The 19115-nt window shown below is 37.6% G+C and overlaps 1 protein-coding gene across 1 annotated transcript in view; it reads left to right on the top strand.

Moving 5' to 3' along the window:
- Positions 1 to 18625, top strand: part of Ido2 (indoleamine 2,3-dioxygenase 2) — a 55290-nt gene extending 36665 nt beyond the window's left edge. Inside the window, exons 8-10 of the mRNA XM_047551688.1 lie at positions 8177 to 8228; positions 15724 to 15872; positions 17082 to 18625. Of these exons, the coding sequence (XP_047407644.1) occupies positions 8177 to 8228; positions 15724 to 15872; positions 17082 to 17437 (557 nt within the window). The 3' untranslated portion in view covers positions 17438 to 18625. The remainder of the gene's footprint in view (positions 1 to 8176; positions 8229 to 15723; positions 15873 to 17081) is intronic.
- Positions 18626 to 19115: the final 490 nt, after the last annotated feature.

Raw genomic sequence — 19115 nt, 5'->3', positions numbered from 1 at the left:
ACATGATATGCATCCCGAGTCACTGGGCCTCTGTCTATCTTTACAGAGTTCAACACAGTGCTTATTATAAAACCAGGTTACTCTATTTTCATGCTATGCCTCCCCATAGGAGTCCATAACAGTACTAAAATTATCATATTCATCTCAACTTGTGTTCATGTGCTCATGTCAACATTGTGACTATGCAGGATCCACATCTAGCCCTTCTTTTGAATTGGTGGATTACACAGTGTTCGACCAGGTGTGAGCTTTGCAATTCATCAGAAAAATAAAGTGTTTTCAGATTTTCAAGCACTTGGATCATTTACAGACATAATATTTGCCATGTTTATTGATGGCCCCTGTTCTCTAAGAGTTAATTTTCTCCTTAGAGAAGCGAAATGATAAATTTCTCTCCAAGAAGCCATAGCAAATTTTTGCCTTTATTTTCTTCTGAGTCAACAAAATTTCTGACTCCTGCTTGACCCCTTGGCAGCTTTAATAATTTTTCTCTAAATACTCATGTGGAGGCAAGATGTTTCCTTCTAACAATTTAGTATGTGCTTTGAAATTACATTTTCTAAGTAAATTGGAGCTAAACTGTAGTGTAAGCTTCTATTCTTTTCTGATTTGTTCACTTAATTTTGTCAAAGGAATTTTCTGTTTTAATTTGTGAACTCATTTTGTCTAAACCTCATTGGAAAATAACACTGGCATTCTTCTACGTTAAATTCCATATATTGATAAAATCATGTTAACATTTCTAAAGTTTGTCTTCACTCATGGGTTAGTTACACACAGTAATCAGAATATATCAAAGCCATTGAACCACCAACTTAAATCCAATTTTTATTTATCTTTTAAGTCCAATGTTATCATGTTTATGGATTAAGTCTAAAAACAGACATCTGTATACACACACAAAGCAGCTCACAAAACATTGAAGATTTTTGTCAATCTTTACAGAAGACTTCTTAGAGATATAATAATTTAAATTACATATCTTATATCAAAACTACCTAAAAATCTACCATGTTTATTATAGTTTTACACAATTATAGTTTACTTTATTTACAAACTTTTAAAATCTTCATTCCTTTGTGTGTGTGTGTGTGTGTGTGTGTGTGTGTGTGTGTGTTACAGGGGACAAGTGCTTAACCACTAAGCTACGTCTCCAAACTTTTTAAATTTTATTTTGAGGTCCAATGTTGCTAAATTGCCCAGGCTGGTCTCAAACTTTGCTATCCTCCTGTCTCAGTCTCCTAAGTAGCAGGTTACAGGAATGTGTACTTCCCCAGCTTGCTTTTCACTCTCTTGCACATATTTCTCTCATCTGAAGAATATTTTTCAGGGTTTCCTCTAGTGAGCATCTGCTGTTGCTAAACTATTATTTATTATTTATTTGGTAGTAGGGATTGAATCCAGGGGCTCTCCATCAGTGAGCCACATCCCCAGCCCTTTTTTGTATTTTTATTTAGAGACAGGGTCTCACTAAGTGCTGAGGACCTTGCTTAGTTGCTGAGACTGGCTTCCAACTTGCAATCCTCCTGTCTCAGCTGCCGCGATTGCAGGTATGAGCCACTGCACCCAGCTAGATAAACTCTTTCATCTAAAATTCACCTGATTTTTCTTTATCTGAAAAATAGTTTTGTTAGCAGTTATATTCTTTTAGATGTTAAAAATGTCAGTACAATTTCTTCAGGTTTCCCTTATCACTCTTGAGACAGAACTCTCTGTTCATCTTTCCCCCGATTGCTTCTCATAGCTTCTCTGTGTCCATCTAACTTCGTTGGTGATGGTTGTTTGCTCTTGTTTCTTTTCTTTTTTTCAATTGGCTCTGTCAGTTGGTTGTCATTTTTTCTTGTGTGTTTGAATTTTTTTTAACTATGTAATGCTGATTATCCATGAAACAATATGTGTAAGCAGTGTTTTGGGACGAGGATATAGAAGCATTTGCATTTGGTTCTTCCTGGTCTGGGGGAACACTAAAATCCTGAACCAGCTTGATTCAAATCTGGCAAACAAGGGCCCATCTACCAATCAGGAAGTTGCACTTGGGCTAAAACCAAGCAAACTGTGGTTCCAATTTTGCAGGCACAGATTTTTTTTTTTTTCTTTTTTAATCTCGTTTGGTTCAGTACCAAGGTAACTCTCACTTTGTCTCTTGTAGCAAGCAGGAGTGGGGAGGGGGGTTGTATTTCTCACTGAACTTGAGGATATTGACATTTGGAGCTCTCTGTTTAGTATGAAAAGCATATCATGTCAAATTTGTCACCATGGTTGGAAACAAGTCCTTGCTTCTGGCCCCATTATACAGAGAAGCCACTAAAACCAAGCCCCATTGTGTCAGGATTAGACAAAGTGACTTTGTCACTGAGTCCCTGTTTCCCCTTAGAGTTCTGCCTGGAAATTCCTTGCTGCTGCCACAGCTCTTGGATGACTTTCAGATCTTTTTATATTTTATTCACAGTTTTTGGTTGTTTACAGTATACAAGATAAGTCCAAGTTATGATAGCACTCCATTGTATAACTGGAAGTCTCTTTCTTAACTATCATTCAGATCTCTTTCTTCATTTGTTTTCACCACCAACTCTTGCTTGGACTTCTGCAGTATTCTTTCAAATCCTTTCCCTCATCAACTTTCACCTGGTCACAACACCCTGAGTGAACTTTTAAAGTGTAAATCAGGCTGCATCACTTTTGATCTTAAGATTCTTAGTGTCCATGAGGTCCCTGTCCCGAACAGTGACCGCTAACCACATGTGGCATTTGAACACTTGAATTTGATCATTATATTTGGGAAACTAAATTTGGGGGTTTAATTTGAATTTACTAAAATTTAAAAACTGAATCAGCATAAAATAATGTTCAGTTAGATGCCCTTTTATTATGACAAAGGCCATATTTCACCTGGTTATTGAAAATGTGGCAACCCAAACCAAGTTGATCTGAATGTGGAAGAATGATTACTAGAAGTTGGAGAGGGTGTGGGTGGAGAGGCTTGGCCTGATGGGTGGTGCTGGGTATGTGTATGTAAATATCACATCAGACTCCATTAATATGTATAATTAATTCATGCTAACTGAACATCAACTAGTTAATAAAAAAATATAAAATTAAGCATCTAAATTAAATTCACTGTAAGTGCAAAATAGAAATGTGAAAGTATGTGTTCAGAATTATTACCAAAAAATCTCATTAGTAATTTTTATACTGATTACATATTGAGATGATAATATTATGGATATTTGGGGTTAAGTAAAATATACTATTGATTTTAATCTTACTTAATTTTATGAAAGGTTACCATAAAACTTAAAATTTGGCATGCGAATCATATCACATTTCTATTGAATAGTACTTGTTTATCCCAGGGATAAAACCCAAATCCTTAACCTTTTCTCTAAGATCCTTTTCTGAAGCGATGATGGAAACAAGATAAAAGAATGAGACTTTAAAAGAAAAGACTGAATATTGTCAAAGTTTGGGTATCAAATATGTATGTATAATTTCAAATCTGGATAATAAAAAAAATCATGATGCCTTTGGTAAAGATCCCTCATTTGGTGGATGGAATCAAGTTCTGCTTGGTTGATTGGTTTTCAAAGTAGATGGGGATTACACAGGAAGGATGCTAGATTTACTTGATGATTTCTTACATTTTGCAATAATTTTCTCAGATTTCGGACAATGGTTAGTGGTCATTAGAGATTCAAGTGGTTTGGGATTTAGTGAAACAGTGAAGCAAAAGGAACAACTAAACCAAGACTCTGCTAGATGTTAGAGTCAATTTGTGAGAAAATTATGACTCAAACTGTATTGATAGCTTAAAAATAAAAAAATACACATATATCCATCTTCAAGAGATTGAGAAGAACAGTCAAAAATAAGCTTTGGAACTTTTGCTCAATAACCAAAGAGAATATTCCACATATGTTCTATGGAAGTCAATAAAATTAACAAGGGGAACTGGCATTGGGAACAAGATTGTCAGAAAAGCATACTGTTTCTTCTAATCCTTGTTGTAGTTCTTAAATTTTGTACCAGATGCATGCATGATCTAGTCTCAATAAATTAAATACTTTCTTTAAAATTAAAAAGGGAAAATATATTTTTAAAAATATTGGTTAAACCTAAAGATGATGGTGAGACATTCAGTGGAGTTACATGATTTTACAAGATGTAGCTTGGTGGTCAAGACCCTGGAAAGCAGAGTTTAGCCTCCTAGAGTGGATTGCCCATCCTCCAAGCCTCACCTTCTGATTTGGCAATAGAGCATTGCCTGCATCACATTTCTCAGTGGGATCTTGGTGTACTCTCGTACAGCATGACAGCACTGCAGTCATTCTGGGTCTGTGGATTTTGTGGCCTTGACCCCAAACAAGGATTTTTCTGAATTCTGTTTTTTAAAAGCTTCTTCCCAGTGGAACAACCATTATCTCTATTCCTAAAAAGCTTAAAAAGGATGTTTTCTTGGTTTTCCCAATCATCATCATCATCATCATCATCATCATGCTTATAAAAATTTTGTTGAGATGCCTGTAAATTGATCACAACCAGTTATAATATTTTTTTCTTGAATTTCACCTAGGCTTCAAAGAGAAAGATACTTAACCAATATGCTGTTTGTTTATTTATTTTCAATGTTGGGGATGAGACCTGGAGCTTAGTGGGTGCTAGGCAAGCACTCTATCACTGAGCAACATCCCTGACCTTCTGTGCATTGCTGAACAACAGAAACACTGGAAGATATTTAGTCAGGCACTGAATGGACCCAGAAATGCTATCTGAGCAGAAGTGTTAGTCCGCAATACCACTTTCTCACTCTGTTAGGAAATCACTTGGAAGGGGTTTTAGGAAGTACCCTTCTCAGCCAAAACATACACATTGAATCTGAAAACACTATGTTGGTAGAGGAAGAAATTATGTACTTGGCATTCTTTGGATTTTGTTTGGAATAGTCCCCAGATAAATCAACTGGGTGTTAACAGCAACAACAACAAATACCAGATTTAGAATCAACTCTAAACCTACTAATGAACCTTATAACTATACTGTGATGGGTCCTAGGTTGTTTTCTTTAAAAAAAAAAAAAAAGGAAAAAATAGTTAATGTTTAAACAATGTAGAATATATGTATGGTCCGTAGCCCAGTTGTGCTAAAACTAATGGATAGAATACAGCAAATTACCCGGAAATGGTATGTGATACACAAGGTTTATTGCAAACTGCTTACACTTACAGTGACATCAGAGTGGATAGATAGCACCTCTATCCCTCATGATGTTTTGCCAAAAAGTAGTGTCTCCGTTGGTCAAGGCACTTTTTTTAGGGGTCGTTGACTGGATGAGTGTTCATCTTTCCATAGCGGCCTGTTCTGCACCAATTCCTATAGGGACAGGGGTTTTATATGTTAGGTTACAGTGAGATCCTTGTTTGCTCTGTCCCATTTGTATGACCAGCATCCCAAGGAGCTTAATGTACATGCAAGAAAGCAGTTCCTGCAGATTTGCCCTAGTTTCCAGTGCATGAGGGAACGAGTCAGTGTTCTTCAAGATAGTGCTTATCTGGACATTCCAGTCTGGGCCTGCATTCATTTTACCTTGACTTGGCTAGGTTCTTGGGAATGAAAAGTGGCATTTCAGGGACATGATGTTTTGCTGATCTTCTTTATTCAAGGAGGAAACAACATAAAAATGAATATATAGAAGAAGAGTAAAATAAAACCCTCATGCCCCACTTCCAACTTAAAAAAGTGGACTGTTACCTAAAACTGTGAAACTTCATGAATGTTTCCTTTCAAATTCATTTCCCCAAAACATTTTTCTTGTTGTCAACGTGTGGACTAATATGTAAGTCATTTTCTTTCATTTCTGAAAATTTTTTTCTAAGAAAATATTCCATTACTGTACATGATTTTGTTTTGTATGTTTCTGAACCTTATATAAGAAGAATGAAGATGTATGTTTGCTTCCTGCATCCTGCCTGTTTCACCAAGTGTTAGCCTTGTTGGTCATATAGATGTAGTGCATTGTCACTGTTATGTAGCAACTTTTTGTACAACTAGACTATAATTTACTTATTTCTCTGGGTTATTTTGTTTGTTTGGGTTTATTTGTGTGTTTGTTTTGCTGTTAAAAGCAACGCCACTACAAGTATTCACGTCCGTAACTCCAGGTGTCTGTACATAAGAGTTTCTCTAAGGTAGATAGATGCCAAGGAGTTGAATTGCCCAATGAGAAGGTACGTACATTTTCAATTTTGCTAACTAGCACCAAATTACCCTCAAAGTGCTTGTAATAATTGAAATCCTACCTCATCAACATTTAATATTGTCAGTTCTATTCTTTTACTAATTCATTTCACTTATTTCTTCGGTTATTTATCTATTTGGTTATTGCCTATCTGATAGATATGACATAGTGTTTCTTCATGTGTTTATTTGGATTTTCCCTCATTTCTGGTAAGTTCACAACTCTGTTTCTGTCTCTGTCCCATATCTGTATGCGTGTGCGTGTGTGCATGTGTGTGTGTGCACCTGCACATTCACACAGGGAGGGACTTCACAGTCACGTCTATTTTTTGTAGGATGTGTGTCTTTCTTCACTTTTGTATTGAATTTCACTTTTATTGATTTTTTGTACATTCTGATGGCTATTTTTTTTAGTTATATATATTGTGACTTTATAAGAAAATTTTCTTACAGAGTAATATATCACATGATTTGACATATATCCACGAAGAAATTTCTTCTTTTTCATGCATTTCTTCTCTTAGACATTGGATTTTCTTGTCTATCATTATGGTATATAAAGATTATCATTTTATTTCTAATTTTTAAAAATTTCTTTCAAATAAGGGATAGTACTGAATGAAAGCATTGATCCTTATTTAGTTCTACTCTTTAAGAGTTATTTTTAATATTTTGCTGTTAAGTATAACATGTATGCTTTTTGTAGATTTCCAATATCAGTTTAAGGATGTTCCCTTCAATTCCAAATTAGCTGAATTATTTGATTGCTTTAATCATGTGTGAATTAAAAAAAAAACTATTACAATTACTTTACCTCAAAAATATGTTACATCTATTAAAATAATCATGTGACTCCTTTCATATGTTAATTTAGGCAAAATATTAAATTACTGCCAATCATTAGTGCTTCAGCAGAAAAGTCATATATAGTACTTAGCAATTTGCATGGGGACAGAGCACCAAACAGGGAAAATCAAGAAGTGGGACTAAGATAAAAACCCAGCACATGGGTATTGTTATGTATGAGAACAAGAATGTGATATCATCAAGGAACATTTGAACCCTTTGATACCAAACTAAGAGACTAAAGTATCACTTACCTGAACCCATGGGGCTTCATAGGAAATAGAGATGCAAAAGAGATGGAGGACCAGAGACTATGTATGATGGTAGAAAAGGGAAACTGATGATAGGGAGATCTTATTGGGCCTTGTTAATAGATACTTCTTTTGCTCTCAAGAAACAAAATAACTTAGAAATTTGGATAAGATAAACATGTACAAGGTCACAGAATTCAGAGGGGCCCTATTATGGGAAGAAGGGAGAGAAGACTCTTCAAAGCTGATGAAAGAAATTTAGTAAAAACAAGATGACATGCTTCCTTACATACCAGTTAACAAACCAGTGGAATCAGTTATCCCCAAGCATTGGCATAGATTCAGCAATGGATGCACATATTAACAAATGCAGTTTAGATCTAAATGAATTTGTATCTGACCTGTTGTGGCAATCCTGAGCAATGGATACTCCATTCTTGTGTCCTTTGTTGACTACACAGACCCTCACTTGAGCATGGATGGATTTGGCTTCCCTCTCTTGTGAAGCCTTGAGGGGGGTGACTCTGCTTGTCTTCCCTTCCCACATTTTCTCACATATCATGCCTGTTTAAAATATTAATTTTGAAGATGGCCTTGTTGTGGTTAAGTAAGGGAAGTTCCATAAGTAGAAAAGGCCAGCATATGGAATCATTTAAAAGTTCTGTAAGGGCCAATGAGGGGGACCAGAGAAGAGAACATTCCATCTCCCTCTTGCTGCTACTTCCATTCTGGTCTCTGTGCAGATCAGATAGAGGATGTAGCCTCAGGAGAGCAGCAGGGCCCATGCACATGTAACCAATTGTTTTCTTTTGCCTGTAGTAAAGTTCATATTCTGATTGCTTTTCCAGATTATGTAGATCCAGACATATTTTATGCAGTCATCCGGATCTTTCTCTCTGGGTAAGCAAAGTTCAGTTGTTTCTCTGCATGAGGTCTCTGTAGCATTTTCCAAATTTATGAAAGGAGAAACAAACAGAACCTTCCTAAAGTAAGAAACATACCAAGTGACCCTTGCTAGCAAAGTAATCACCTGGATCCACTCTTGGATCAAGGAAGTGAGGCACCATCTGCAAATGATATAAAAGGCTGGCTATTTAAGTTAGAGTCTTTGTCTTCCTGTTACATCCATTTGTATTCACTTTTCTTAGAATCCCACTTTGATTAGAAGGTTCTAGTAAGTCACCCACATAACCCTACTTATACCCATTCTCTTCCCTTGTTGAAGCAAGTGGAGGTAGATAACAGCATAGAAATGTTCCAAAGTTCCAGGAAGAGCTACTTGGTATGGTTTGAATGTCTTCATCCCTTTGAAATTTCTATGTTGCAACCTAATCAACAAGATGATGGTGTTAGAAGGTAGAGTCTCTAGAAGGTGATTAGGATATCAGGGCTGTGAAAAGCACTAAGACACTTATAAAAAGTCTGGAGAGGGCTGGATATAGCCCAGTACTTTCTTAGTGTCCTTGAGACTCTGGGTTCAATCCCCAGCACTGCAAAAAAATTAAAAAATAAGTAAATAAATAAGCTAGTCCTTTTTGTCCTTCTGCCTTTTCCACTCTGTGAGAACACAGCATTCAAGGAGTCATCTGGAAGCAGAGACTAGGTCTTCACCAGCCTGATCCTGTGAGTGCCTTGATCTATGACTTCATAGGCTCTAGAACTATGAGAAATAAACAGATTTCTATTTATTTACAATTTATCCAGTGATAGATATTTTGTTATAGGAACAGAAATAGTCTAAGACGTTACTTCTTTTAATCAGATTGCCTTCCTATTCACATGGACAAAAATTGTGTGTGTGTATGTTTAATGTTTAAATGATGGAAAGCATGGTTTCCAGAGTAACTTGAGAGTAATGGGTATGCAACTTAAGGGCGGGGGAAGAAACAAATAGGTAGATTGTTATGGTTTGGCAATATTAAATGTCACCCACAGATTGTGTGTTGAAGGCTTGATAGCCATCCTGTGGTGCTATTGGGAGGTAGTAGAATCTTTTCACAGTGGGGCTTTGTGGAAGGAAGTAGGGATCATGCCTTTGAAGGAGATACTGGGACCCAGGAAGCTCCTGCTTGCTGTGAGTTGAGCAACTTTGCTCCACCACACATTCCCTGCCTCTCCATAGGCCTTAAGTGATAAGGTCAAGTGACCATGGGCTGGAACTTCTCAAATTATGAGCTACAAATGAAATTTTCTTTCTTATATGTTGATCATTTCGGGTATTTTGTCCCTGATAGAAAACGAGCTAACACAGGAAGGAAGCGTGTGCAAAATGAGTTAAGAATGTCTCAGAAAGTAGGCTTTCTTTGTATCCCTTTGATAAGATTACATATGAGAAACAAGATCCTTTTTTAAACAAAAGTTTATGCAACCATAGAGAAAGCTTACACTACATACAGAAATAGACTGGGATTTAGGAAACACTTATTCCAGGAAAATCTCTTTGTGCTTCACTTTGCTTTCTAAATCTGTATTCATTTTCTATTTGTCACATAACAAATTACCACAGATTTAGCAGCTTTAAACAATGTACTTTTATCATCTTACAGTTCTGTAGATCTGAAGTTCAGACAAGCTCATTTGGGTTTTCTGCTTAAGATCTCAAGAAGCTGAAATCAGAGTATCTTCTGGACTGGTCTTTTAACTGAGGATCTGAGTGAAGATTTGTTTCCAAACTCACTGAGGTTGCCGCAAGAATGCAGGTGCTTTTGTGTCCAAGAACTGAGAACTGTTTCCTTGCAGACTGTGGGACAGGAGTTGCTCTCAGTTTCTAGGGCCTTCTGGATCCCTGAAGTGGCTCTCTCCACCTTGGCAAAACCACCTCTAATCCTTCTCTTCTGCAAATTTCTCTGACTCCTTTTTCTGCCAGTAGATAAAGAAAACTGTGCGTTTAAAAGTGTGTGATTAGATTCAGCTCACCTAGATAATGCAGGTTAACTCACTGCATTGAAACCAATTGATCAGAAACCTTAATTACATCTGCAAAGTCTCTTCTGCCTTGCCATTTAATACACAACATTGACAAGCTATCTCTTAATATTAACAGTCCTAGGAACTAGAGTGGAAATTGGGGGAACTCTTTTTAGAATTTTATGCATCACAGCATCTTTCAAGTGAATATAGAAGTTCTACTTCTTTATGTCAGAGATATTAGATAAAAAAGAACTACGTCCTCATGATTAGATGGGCACCAGAGAGTGACTATGTTTTCATTAAAGTAAGTTCTGGGTTAGTGGCACATTTGATCTGTGATCTACATAAATGCTTTCCCTTCAGTTTCTAATCCTCAAAATATTTCCCATCTAACTAAGTGGCCAATACTAAATTGTAAAAGTATAGAATATTATAGATGGTCAAAATATCTGGACTGTTGAGAATTCCCAATAGGGTTGTCTTGGAAAATGTAAGTTTATTCTTTTGTTCTTGATTTGTCCTATGTTTGCTTTACTATTTTTGTTTATTTCTTTTAAAACATTTTTATTTAGGAGAGTTGAGGGATTTCATCTGTAAATGAGCAGATTCCCTTTAGTTCCCACTCACATTAAATTTCTCAGGGAAGTTAGATGCCCTGTGAAAAAGATGTCATAACAAATTTTGTTGTATAAACTTCCCGTTTTCTTGGAGTTATTAGAAATATGCTACAAAAAAAAAAAAAAGGCTAAAAATAACTTTGACTACAGAGGTTAAGAAGGAAAATAGTTCCTTTCCTTCACCAAAAGTAGTTTGGGCCCAAGAGTGCTTGTGAGTGATTCTCAGGCTGCTCAGAGAAATCCAATTTCTCTTCCTCAAACGAAACTTACCCTACCTACAAAACATCAATTTTATCATTTCTCTTTTTGGACCTCCATGCTGGGATTTCTTCTGTCCTTTAATATGATGACTTCAGCATATTGTATCCACCTTGGGGCACTAAAGGGAGATTGATTAATGTGTCTTGTTAATTTGAAATATCTGGTAATTCTTTTAAGCTGACTGGATCTTTTCAAGAAATACATTTGGGTTTGCATATTCTGGATATTTGATACAGATACATAGAATGCTATTTTTTCATTCAATCATTCATTGACTATTTAGCAGTGAGTGCTTACCACATACCAGACACAGTTGTACATGCTGAGAATAGAGCAGTGAAGCAAAATACCACCTTGGTTCTGGTTTTAAGGAGGGAGAACAAGATAATGAATAAATATAAGGAAAACAAGTGAACCTAATAAAAACAAGGATCCCAAAATATATGTTGCAACAATAGGCAAGGTGGGGAAATGATAGCTAGAATATAAGATATTTAGAAAGGAGTGTTAGGTGTGATGGCTGAAATGTCTTATTTGTTAGTTGTGATCCAGAAATGCCACATTACAGGTGGCTTTTGAGCATCTGAGCAGACACTTGCAGGAAGTAAGAGAATCCACCCAGATTCCTGTTCTAAGCAAAAGGAACAACAATCACCATGACACTGTGGTGGGGCCTTTTATGCCATAAGGGAAGAACTGCAGAGCTGGAATGTATGGGGGAGAAGGAAAAAGATTCAAGTGGCAGGAGAGTTCAGGTCACATGAGGGCATGTTGGCCCTTCCTCTCTGAGTGAGGTAGGCAGTTTTGAGAGTAATGGTATGATCTATCTTTGACTTCCGATCATCACTCTATCTGCTGAGTGGAAAGTAGACTATTTAAACACAAGGATGGAAACAAGGAAAGTATTTGAGAAACCATTACTATTATTCAGTGTTGTAGCTTAGACTAGGGTGCCAGTAGTGAAGGTGTTGAGAAATGGCCAGAATCTGAATGTTGTATTGAAGCTGACGTTGACAGAATTTGCTATTTGGTTTACATAAGGAATTGAAGAGAAGTACACCAGTCTACAGTGATTGTAAGGTTTCTTGGCCTAACCCACTGAAGGAATTCATTCTTTTATCTCCTCTGCTGGGAAGACTGAAGGAGGACCAGGCTTGGGAAGGGAAAGGGGTCTTAGGAGATCACTTCAAGGGCATGTCCATTCTGTGGAGATCTCAAGTGGGGGAACATAGGATTCTGAAGTATGGGGTGGAGTCCAGCTATAAGTTTAAATTTTTAAATAGTTACAGTTGGTTTTGTTATGAAACTAATTAAGATCACTTGTGAAATAAGAGTATTGAGAAGTCCAAGGGATGACCTGTCCAACATTTAGAAGTTGTCTCAGATGGTGAGGAAATAGTAAAAGAGATTGAAATGATTATAGGTCATCATCCAAATTACATGAAAATCTGATCAAGTGTGCATGTGTGTTACTGGTTCTGATTATCATCCAGAAGCAGTTATATGTTCAACATTCTTCTCTACTGAATACCTATTGTTCAGCCATTTTATTAGATCAAGATCCTGACATTTGACATCAGAAAACCTCCCATTTAGTTCTTCTGTTATTGAAAGTAAATACAAATGGGGGGAACTGAGATTTAGAAGGATTTGAACAGTTACCAAATAATGAAAAAAGAACTAGGGATTCCACCTCCTTCTTAATAATATGATAAAATGACTAATATTTATCTAATGAACTAGGCAAGTATTATTTTAATTAGTTCTCACAATGATCCAATAAGGTAGATAACTAATATTACTCACATGAGGAAACAGAGACTGAGAAAGGTTAACTAAGCCAAAACTCACAGTTACTAAATAGAAAAGTTCAGATTAAAATCTTTGTCTAAGGAGAAGAGAGAGCCTACAGAGTGGGAGAAAATCTTTGCCAATCATACTTCAGATAAAGCACTAATTTCCAGAATATATAAAGAACTCAAAAAAACTTTACACCAAGAATACAAATAATCCAATCAACAAATGGGCTAAGGAAATGAACAGACACTTCACAGAAGAAGATGTACAAGCAATCAACAGATATATGAAAAAATGTTCAACATCTCTAGTAATAAGAGAAATGCAAATCAAAACTACCCTACGATTCCATCTCACCCCAATTAGAAGGCAATTATCAAGAACACAAGCAACAACAGGTGTTGGTGAGGATGTGGGGGAAAAGGTACACTCATACATTGCTGGTGGGGTTGCAAATTAGTGCAGCCACTCTGGAAAGCAGTGTGGAGATTCCTCAGAAAGCTTGGAATGGAACCACCATTTGACCCAGCTATCCCACTCCTTGGCCTACACCCAAAGGACTTAAAATCAGCATACTACAGAGATGCAGCCACATCAATGTTCATAGTTGCTCAATTCACAATAGCCAGATTGTGAAACCAACCTAGATGTCCTTTGATTGATGAATGGATAAAGAAACTGTGGTATATATATATATATATATATATATATATATATATATACACACAATGGAATATTACTCAGCCATAAAGAATGTAAAATTATGGCATTTGCAAGCAAATGGATGAAATTGGAGAATATCATGCTAAGTGAGATAAGCCAATCTCAAAAAACCAAAGGACGAATGATCTCACTGATAAGCGGATGATGACACATAATGGGGAGTGGGAGGGGTTAGTGTTAGGGTTAGGGTTAGGGAGATGGGCAAGAATGGAGGAAGGAAGGACTGTATAGAGGGAAAAGAGGGGTGGGAGGGGTGGGGGGGAAGGGAAAAATAACAGAATGAATCAAACAACATTACCCTATGTAAATTTATGATCACACAAATGGTATGCCTTTACTCCATGCACAAACAGAGAAACAACAGGTATCCCATTTGTTTACAATAAAAATAAAAAAATAATAAAAAAATCTTTGTCTGCCCAGATTAAAACCCTTGCTCCTAATAGCTACAGCCTGTCATCATCCTACAGTAGGACTCTTTCCTTCACTCTTCCCATGTGTCCTGCTCTGCTTTCTGTATCTCATCTCCTTGCAGAGTGATAGCATCCTAACTGCAAGGGCCACTATCCTGTTCATCCAGTGATAGCCACAGGACAGCCAAGTCCAATGAAAACAACCCAGCCTCTTATAGCCTTTCTAACCTCAGGGCAGTATTTGAGGAAGCTTGCACACAGCAAGCAGAACAGTCTGTGGTTTTTGTATTGCTTTGCATCCCTTCTCTGTTGACTTAGAAGTACAGAAAGAATCAGGGACATGGATGTGAGTCTGTTACTTAACCTGTTATAACAGGGAAGGTGACTTGATTGCAGCCACAGGAGGTAAAGATTCTTTTCCTTCTTAGAAGAACCATCTACAAAATGGTGTTCTGAGGAACTATAAAACAGATAACTACACATTTAGCATTCAAGTTCTGGTTCCCTTATTTCTAACAATGTGACCCTGGGAACTTTCTTGAGTCTTCTTTTTTTTTTTTTTCTTTTAATTATTTTTATTTGCTCAATTAGTTGTACATGACAGTAGAATGCATTTATACATTTTGATAAATGGAGTGTAATTTCTCGTTTTTCTAATTGTACATATCGTAGGGTCACATGGGTCATGCAGACTTTGTTTCTGAGGTTAAAAAAACATCTTCCCTGATCTACCTGCAAGAGGCAAAGTGAGAACATGCATATGAAGGTGCTTGATAAACCATAGAGCACTGTAGGTGCAGATGTACTAGATGAGCTCCTGTCGCTATAGTCTCGTCTCACAGTGGAGTCACCAGGTGCACTGGTCACTGGTCAAGACTATAAACAGTCAGACACAGAAAAGTGAGTGAAGGAGATGGCAGTATAAAGAGGGACTTAGAGAAGACAATGAAGAAAGGCAACCCAAGAAGCAGGGGAGGGGAGGAGAGCCCACTTAACCTGAGGGTGACTGCAAGCCCAAGCTCCAGTCCTTCTCCATGCCATACCGTTAGCCTCTGGGAAGCCCCAGTGTTGTGTTATGTTCTCTTTGTTGTTGCCCATATTGCCAGGGCCTGCTGTCAACAGAGCAGTTGGTAAAAGCATTCTCACAAAAGCAGGTTATATCTGGGACTGATGGTTTAATGAGACAACTGTTACAGTTGTTATTGTTTCAGGGGAGAGAAAACCTAATGTTTATGCCTTTGAGTGTGTGTGTGTCTGTATCTGTGTGCTGTAAGCATATGTGTGTGTATTTGTGTACATTTGTGAAGATGTTCTTTTATAATTACAAGTATCAGGTCATTGAGGTTCAGACTAAGAGAAGAAGTGAGAATTTCCAGAGCCCCTAAATTGTTCTGGTGATCAGTACTGGAGTCAACATGATGATTGAACTTTTTGAATAAGTGTCATGCAACCAGTACCAAAGATTTCTCTCTCAGCAACCTTTGCTTCTTTGTAATTCCACGGTGAGTTATGAAACAGGTCAAGATGATGTGTTAGCACTTACCCTGCAAAGACTCCCAATCCCTTGCTCTTAAACCACCACTTCTATGTTCACCTTCTCAAAAACTCTCCATATCAGAAAATACATACTTCACTCCTATTACCCACTTCTCCCTGGCTTTTGCTTCTACTTAGATGGAAAGATAACCCAGCAATGCCCAGGGGGCTAATATATGAAGGAATCTCCAAAGAGCCTCTGAAATACTCTGGAGGGAGTGCAGCTCAGAGCTCAGTACTTCATGCTTTTGATGAGTTCCTGGGCATTCGTCACAGCAAGGAAAGTGGTAAGTCAGGCATTTTCTTTTGTTTGTTTCTTTCTTTTTTCCCCCAAGGGGAGGGTGAACAGAGAGGTGTTTTTCCCAACTGATAAAACCAAGTTTAAATTAAAATGTCATGCAGTCTGTACTTCCTTAAATCAATCAGGAAACTGTGTGCCTGCCACATGTTACTGTGTCAAGTCAATTGACTCCAGATCTTAGCAGGATCTTGGCTTTTATTTCCAAATCTTAAAACATTGCCATAATTCCAGCTGTTCTCTGTAATTTTTATTTGGATCCTTCAACTGTAGCTTCCCTTTTCTAAAACGGGGAAATGTGGGATTTGCAGGTATGACATGTGGTTGAGTCTGGAGCCAGTTGGAAATGGGTCTGGGTTCTCCACTACAGTCCTTCCCCATGGAATGGCACAACTTCCAGCCAAATCCATTTGGACCAGAAGAGGGGGGGTCTGCTATTTTGGAAGCTTGAAATTGCTCATTTCCTTTCCTTCCAGTATCGAGCTATGTGCTTAACAGCTGCAAAAAGGCACTTTGTACTATAAAGTTTTCAAGCTGGATTAGAAAAACATGAACAAAACTCAGGGTCATAGAGTCATCTCTATGACAAAAGTCAATTCTGTGGAACTATGAATAAATTTTTATGGATTTTTGCATTGATATATTACACATAATATTAAGCACACAATGAACTTGCTATAAAATCTATTGATTTGATTTTTAAACAACTTGGCTTCGAGAGGCTATTACTAACACAGTTGTTCATTCTTTGTGTTTCTGCCCTTATAAACATTATAACTTTTATCTTTCCTAGGACTCCATCCAAAAGGAAAAAAAAAAAAAAAACACTTAGGAAATAAAATTTGTGATAGTAATTAGCAAGTTAGTTTAAGGTTTGTGTCCTACATTTATGGTTATCCCTCATAGAAGTTAGCAACTACATACTTGGATTATATTTGGTATATGATAAATATTTATATGTTGATTGATAGATCTAGTTCCACTTCAGTTATCTGCAATGCACTTGCTTCTTTTCTTCTATCTCCTGTCAATAGTCAGACATTCTCATTTGAATATATGACATCTACAAGCAAAAGAGTGAGCAAGTAGATTGGGTTAGGATACCATCAATGGTTTTTGGTGCCTTCTTATCTGGAAAAAGCAGTCAAGCTTTCCTAAATTTCCACATGGTACTCAGATCGTTCTGGGTTTCTTTCAGCTGATTTTCTGTACAGAATGAGGGACTACATGCCTCCTTCCCATAAGGCCTTTATAGAAGAAATCCACTCAGCTCCTTCACTGAGGGACTTCATCCTGTCCTCTGGCCATGGTCACTGTCTGACAGCCTATAACCAGTGTCTGGAGGCCCTGGCAGAGCTGCGCAGTTATCATATCACCATGGTGACCAGATACCTCATCACAGCTGCAGCCAGAGCAAGGAGCAGGAGGCTAAACCATCTCCCAGGGCCACCTCAGGCTTTAGAAGACAGGGGCACAGGTGGAACTGCAGCCCTGAGCTTCCTGAAGAATGTCAGGGATAAGACCCTAGAGGCAACCCTCCACCCACGTGGTTAAGAGTCCACCTTCTCCCCAGTACAGAGCCTCCACTGGGGGTGGGTAGGTGGACCTGGACAATGAAGGTCAGGGCTTTGCCTGAAATTATGGAGCCCTATTTACATTTCTACTCTACAGAATGCCGCATTCACCTTTGCTGAGAGCTGTTCTCCTCAGAGAATTTATATGGCCAGTAAGATTCCTGCCTAACTGATCACTGTCTAATAGCAAACAGCTGTGGACACTTGCCCTTAGATCTCCACAGAGGAGAAAATGCACCCAATTCTGTTTGCCAAGTAATAGAAAAACAATATAAATTTCAAAAACCAAATAAAATTGCTCATGGATACATCTCCTTGTTGATTTCTTTAAAGAAAAATTTCACTTAATTTATTAACTAGCTGCTAAGCTCTGAATCAAGGAATAGAACAGGGATTTCTGTGACCCCAGAGAAGCACCCTTCTCCCTGCATGTAATGAATTTGGTAGCAGGAGTTTAGGAATGCTCAAGTGGAGATATATAGGAAGAGGATGTTGATAATAAAGACTTGGTGGCCCCCAATGAGAAAAATAATAGTTAATGACATGGTACCCATGAAACTTTTTCCACATGGTACATAGATTTGAAAATTCTATTTTAATTTCCTTTTTTCTTTTTAGAAGCCTTCTTTTTCTTCTTACACTAGAAGTCTGTACTTATAAATTGAAATAATTGTCCTTTGAAAACAAATGAGCCAAATAGAAATAAATAGTAAATCAATATATTCAGTGGGCAAATAAGTGTAACTTTTTACTATCTTAGTTTCTATCTCAAAGTTCCCTTCTGCCTGAGAGCAGGTAGTCAGAAAACTTTAATCTTGCCAATTTAAAGTAAATTACATTAAGTTTGTTCCTGCCCCCAATTTGTACCCACAAACACACCTGGGATGGTATCTAAATTCCAGGGGCCTCTGCTGTTTTGGGGTCAGAGGGTAATTCCTAATCATTGAGCAGCCTCTGTCTAAGTTAGTGCCTTCCAAGAAGTTGCCTCCCCATGTGGACACTGGTAAAGTGGAATTGGCAGCATGTCTCACCTTGTCTAGAAGGACTTTGGGGATGATTTCTGAAAGTCCTATCATGCCACTGGAGAAGAATTCAACTCCTTCCCACATTTCCTAGGAATATTTAGAGATATAAGGCTACTTAGGATATCTGCCAACCACTCACAGCTACTGTCTCCAATCTCCAGTGCCTGGGGAAAGAGAATACTGGGACTCTTGTCAACTCCTGGGCTTTTGATAAGAAGACATGAACCATGTCCTTCCACCTGGACATTGTGGCATTCTTACTGTCTAGTACCCCAGGGTTTGGTGTAAGTGATGAAGAAAAGGATAATGTGACTCTTAAACAAACAAGAGGGTGAAACAGATTCAGGACTTTTCTTGGTCTTATTCAGGTGTGTAATGGCCTGACAGATTTGGCTCCATGGAAAAGTTGTAGGCCAGGCTATATGGCCAGTGACTAAACAGACTCCAGTTTGCTCTGAGACTCCATGTTACATAGGAAATGCTTCTCCCATGGGAACACCACACCTCTGTACCCGTCATCAGTTACTTAGCATGACTTGTTTGACAATACAAAATGATGAAAATGACAATTTTTATATAATGAAAAGTTGTTCTCTTTTTGCTTCCTATTTTTCTAAGCACTGTACCATGTCA

The sequence above is a fragment of the Sciurus carolinensis genome, chromosome 4, assembly GCF_902686445.1.
Source record: "Sciurus carolinensis chromosome 4, mSciCar1.2, whole genome shotgun sequence".
Lineage (NCBI taxonomy): Eukaryota > Metazoa > Chordata > Mammalia > Rodentia > Sciuridae > Sciurus > Sciurus carolinensis.
Note: the sequence above shows the minus strand (reverse complement) of the source record. Positions and strands in the feature narration are given on the sequence as shown.